The following is a 5,000-nucleotide window of genomic DNA, read 5'->3' on the forward strand; positions in this document are numbered from 1 at the left end:
CGCTGGAAAAATTCCCGGACAGGAACAGCCCTCGAACTTAATGCGTTTGGCTTGTAAACGTCGACGTGAAACAATGGCCTTGTGATTCCAAGGGGTTCGGAAGTGGATTCCAAGATGCTGGCAGGAAAGAAAAGGGGAAAAAGGGGGAAATAAGATGCGTTCGGCGTCCTGCGTATTTTGACAGTCAGACAGACGGACAGACAGATAGAGGCGGGGATGTGGTTCGTGTTATTACTTCATATATTGTAGGACTATATACAGTATTATATATATATATATCTATATATATACATATATATAAATATATATATATATATATATATATATGTATATATATATATGTGTATATATATATATACAGTATATATATATGTATATATATATATATATATATATTAATGTATATATATATATTATATATATATGCATGTATGTATGTATGTGTGTATATGCATATGTATATCTATATTTGCATGCATATATATAAATATATATATATGCATGTATGTATATATATATATATATATATATATATCTTGATAGCTCGATTGGTAGTCCCCGGAGGCATGGTTTCGGCTTAGAGGCACAGGTTCGAATTTTTGCCCAGCCAGGAGCTGTTATCATAAATGAATTTCCAGTGGATATACATTCCCAAAGGTAGAATTCGATATTAAATGCCATTGTGGTTGATATTTACATTGAGTGTTAGTGATATATATTTATATTTACAGCATATATTACGTGTATGTATGTATGTATGTATGTATATGTAGAATATTTATTAACGAAAAGAAGTCAAAAGAGGTGATTTGAGTGGTCACTCTAATCAAGTCTCTTCACGTTTCCTTTCGTGGCTATTATGTATGTATATGTTTATATACTGTATATGTGTATAAATGTGTGTGTGTATATATATATATATATATATATATATATACACAACAACAACAACAACAACATGTGCAGCCGCCCCAGGTCTACTGCAGGACAAAGACCTCAGACATATCAATATATTTCTTAACTCAATATAAGATCTTGCATTTAAACAAAAATTCTAATAATCTGAGACACGTCTGTGTACGCACACTCACATGTACACGTTTACACAACATGGAAATTTCTTGAAATAAAGACAAAAGTTTGGTGTTTGTCGTTGTCCTGTTCCTTTGGGGATTTTCTTATATATTATTCATATGAAAACTTTTAAGCGTACTGAGAAACACACGTGTACACGTGTCAATTTTTTTTTATTTTTTTTTATCATATCTTTCTGTAGTTTTTTTTTTTTAAAGACCAATATTTATTGTCTACAGTAGATTTTTTTTTTTTAAATGTGACGTTCTCTTAGATCCTTTCAATATTTTGTCTTAATTGTTTATTTTTTTTTTTATTTAGTTTCTTTCGCACTTTGATGGTTATCAATTTGGGTTTTAAAGTTGGTTTTTTTGGTGCGATAGGGCTCCGGAGCTGTTGACTAATTTTCTGCCACAATGGTTATTTGACACTGAACCGTATGGCCAGTACCCACTTAGGCCAAGTCAGGGCCCTCTTAGTGGGTCCTGTGCCAAGTCGTGTAGGTGGTACGCAGCCCAAAGAGTACTTCTGTTTCAAGTCAAATGCTCAGGCCAAAAGCATGACTGTAAGGAAGGCCTTGGCAAAGCCAAGGAATGTTTATATTCTTTATAGCACAAAGGATAAAGACTGACAGGCGAATAATTGACTTAATGGAAGGATCAAGGAATAGGTGATTGGTGCACTATGTGCTCAAAGATCAGGCTACACAATTTACATTGGAGCCGAAAGGAAGAATCAGTTGAGGACTGAAACTGTGTACCCACCGGTATCTGCAGGAGAAGGTAAAAGATTTATAGTAGCAAGTCACAGTAAGTAGGAGGGACTGGATAAGGAAAGTTGTGAATGGGAGGTGGTTAACAGTCATGCTGGATTTGGTAAGACGATAGGAGAGAAAGTCCTGTCAAGGAGTAGTGTTCGTGTGTAATAGGGGTTTTGAGATTGTGTGCTGTGAGTGAGGTTGGTAGAATATTTTACTCTGCCGCAGGGTACGAAAACATAAAACTTGAAAATGGGTTATTTTGAAGTATATATTTAGCAAATTGATGGGGTGGGTGTTTAAACTCTACTAATCATCTTATAGTTTTATCTATCAGCTTTTACATTTTTGCTAATTAAGAGTTTTTATATACTATTTTTTTTCTTTTAGAATATCAAAATTTAATTTTCCTTTTCAGCTCTTTTCATGATAACTTGCAAAACCCATTTTCCTTCTTCGATAGTTTCATGTATTTTATTAGAATGAGTCATCCTTTCTTTTAACATTTTAACAATTTATTTTATTTTTCAATTTATTCTTTTAATTTTTTTCCTTAATCTCCTAGAATTTATTAACCTTATTTTAAATATTTAAAATGAAAAATTGAATTTACATGGAAGATAATTCCAGATCCATTGTACCTTATTTATATTTGGCCATTACTGATAATTATTGAACCAGGCCATCATTAATCTTTACCTTTGCACCGTCCATACAATAAAAAGCTAAAATGACCTTTAAATAAAAAATCCCATTTAGCCACTTCCAATTTGACCCCCTCAAAATAATGAGAATGATAAAACAATCCTTGTAGCATCGTGGTTTCCCAACTAATGTTCTAGCTTAGCTAATAATAATAATAATAATAATAATAATAATAATAATAATAATAATAATTTCTCTTTCCCCAGCACCCGAGGTACAGACCGGATCCAGTTGTAGCGTTCTCAGCGACATGTTCTCCTTAGGAATGTGCATCTGCGCCATCTTCAACTCTGGAAAATCTCTGATCGAAGCCAACCACTCCAGTTCGCTCTACCAGAAGCAGCTCGAAGTTGTGAGTATTACCTCAGAAGATTTGTTTTTAATGTTGAATCATGTCATCGAAGCCAAGTTTAATGTAGTTTTGGAAGATAAAAGGGAAAACTATTAGGCTCGCTTCACACGAGCGGATTTTTTTCCGTACGGAAATATTTCCGCCCGTTAGGAGGATTTTCTCCAGGCTGCCTCATAGATCCGAAAGCTGCTACACTATTACCGCTCGAGTTAGCAGCACACGCGGCTAATAGATCACTACCGTTCGGAAATTCTAACGAGCGGGCAGCCTGTGAATGTCATTGATCTTCACTGATTTTTAATCCGCGCGTTCAAAACCGCGCGGATTCAATCCGCTCGTGGGAAGCGAGCCTTAAGAAAGAGGATTTACAGATAAAGGTGATGCGAAAATTACTCATGGAGAAGATAAGGTTTGATAAGGACGGCAGTACACGTCAGCTGATGCAGCTCGAGATTACTGTTATTAGACTGTGTAGATAATAGAGAACGAAACAAAAACGATGATTGAGAGAGAAGGAATAAAGAAAGAAAATTTTGGAAAATAACACTGGAATAAACTAATTTGAAATAGCTCAAAATTTAAAAGAGTTGACGGGTAAGCCAGTTTTCCATACCAGAAATAGATTGTTGTTGTGATTATTGAACTTTATGCACAAGGAAAAAGAATGAGGAATCAGAAGTAGGAAGAGAAAGAACTTCCAGGTAAATATTACGTATTTAAGAATGGGTAACAAATTTATTATATTGACTAAGAAGGCTGATAAATCATTTCAAATTTCTTAATATTGCAACTACTCCATTACCATAAGGATTATTGGAAGATGATGTTGGAGGAAAGCAAATAAGAGGAAGATATTGATATTAAAGATGGAGATCATATTTTGAGATAGAAATGTTAAATTGGCTAGGGGAAATGGGGTACGATTATCGCGCAATTCACTCTTCAGAGGAAGTATGAAATTTGCAATATTGAAACGGTGGAAAATAAGAGGAAGAAGAGAATGATGTGCTAAAGTAAGAGAGGAGGACGAACTGAAGTAAGAGGAGGACGTGCTAATGTAAGAGGAGGATGTGCTAAAGTAAGAGGATTACGTGCTAAGTAAGAGGAGGATGTGCTAAAGTAAGAGGAGTACGTGCTAAAGTAAGAGGCTGACGTGCTAATGTAAGAGGAGGGCGTGCTGATATAAGGGTAGGACGTGCCAATGTAAGAGGAGGACGTGCCAAAGTAAGAGGAGGACGTGCCAATATAAGAGGAGGACATACTAAAGTAAAAGGAGAATTAGGAGTAGGTGGAGGAGATAGGGGGAGTATCAATAAAAGTGCGTTCAGTAACGAGTTGATAATCAATGCAGGTCAAAATATACTAAAAATTGCCAAATATGACTGTTTAAACATATGAAAAACACTCATGAGTTATGAGCACCGTTTACAAGAGTTAACTGCCCGAATAATAAAGATAATCACATAAATGTTACCGTAGCTACAGTCCCCAGAGGTGAGGGGTCGGAGTGTGTTAGCACCTCAAGCAGTTTATAGGCTTAAAGGTTTAAAGGCCAATCATGAATGGTAGAGGCAAAGAACAGTGACATTGCCCTATCAAGCAGGACAATGCCCTAAAGACGGACCCTATACAGTATACAGTACATATGATCAGCGCCCAAACGCCCTATCCATTCAAGCTATGACCAGGGAGGGCCAGGCAATGGCTGCTGATGACAGCAGATAGATCGATAGGCTCCTCCAAACCCCCCCCCTCTTTAGCTCACAAGGATGGTGAGGTTGTAGCTACCAAAGTAACTAACGACTTTGTGTGACTTGAACCCCAGTCGTTCACCAGTCAGGGACGTTACCACATCGGCCACCATAGCCAATGTAGACGTTTCTTGATGATATTTGCAGTCGTCCCTAGCTACACTCACTTTATATCCTCCTTCGTCCTCGCTTCCTTTTTACTGTTCAACCTTTTCCAACTTTTTCTTGGTATCGAATAGCCTGTCAGGATGCCAGATAACTCATAATCAATCAATCAATTGCAGGACCCAGGACGTAGTTAGATAACTTTAAAAAAATCCATCCATCGCTAGAGTGTTATATCTTAAGTGTATGAGCATTC

General features: G+C 36.4%; 2 protein-coding genes across 5 annotated transcripts in view; one reads left to right on the forward strand and one right to left on the reverse strand.

Moving 5' to 3' along the window:
• Positions 1-5,000, reverse strand: part of LOC137614359 (uncharacterized) — a 194,174-nt gene that overhangs the window by 51,352 nt on the left and 137,822 nt on the right. The window lies entirely within an intron of this gene.
• bma (SCY1-like protein bma) overlaps positions 1-5,000 on the forward strand; it is a 262,484-nt gene that overhangs the window by 20,847 nt on the left and 236,637 nt on the right. Inside the window, 2 exon segments of the mRNA XM_068394783.1 lie at positions 1,458-1,639; positions 2,743-2,888. Of these exon segments, the coding sequence (XP_068250884.1) occupies positions 1,458-1,639; positions 2,743-2,888 (328 nt within the window).

The sequence above is a fragment of the Palaemon carinicauda genome, chromosome 20 (genome assembly GCF_036898095.1).
Source record: "Palaemon carinicauda isolate YSFRI2023 chromosome 20, ASM3689809v2, whole genome shotgun sequence".
NCBI classification, from domain to species: Eukaryota; Metazoa; Arthropoda; class Malacostraca; order Decapoda; family Palaemonidae; genus Palaemon; species Palaemon carinicauda.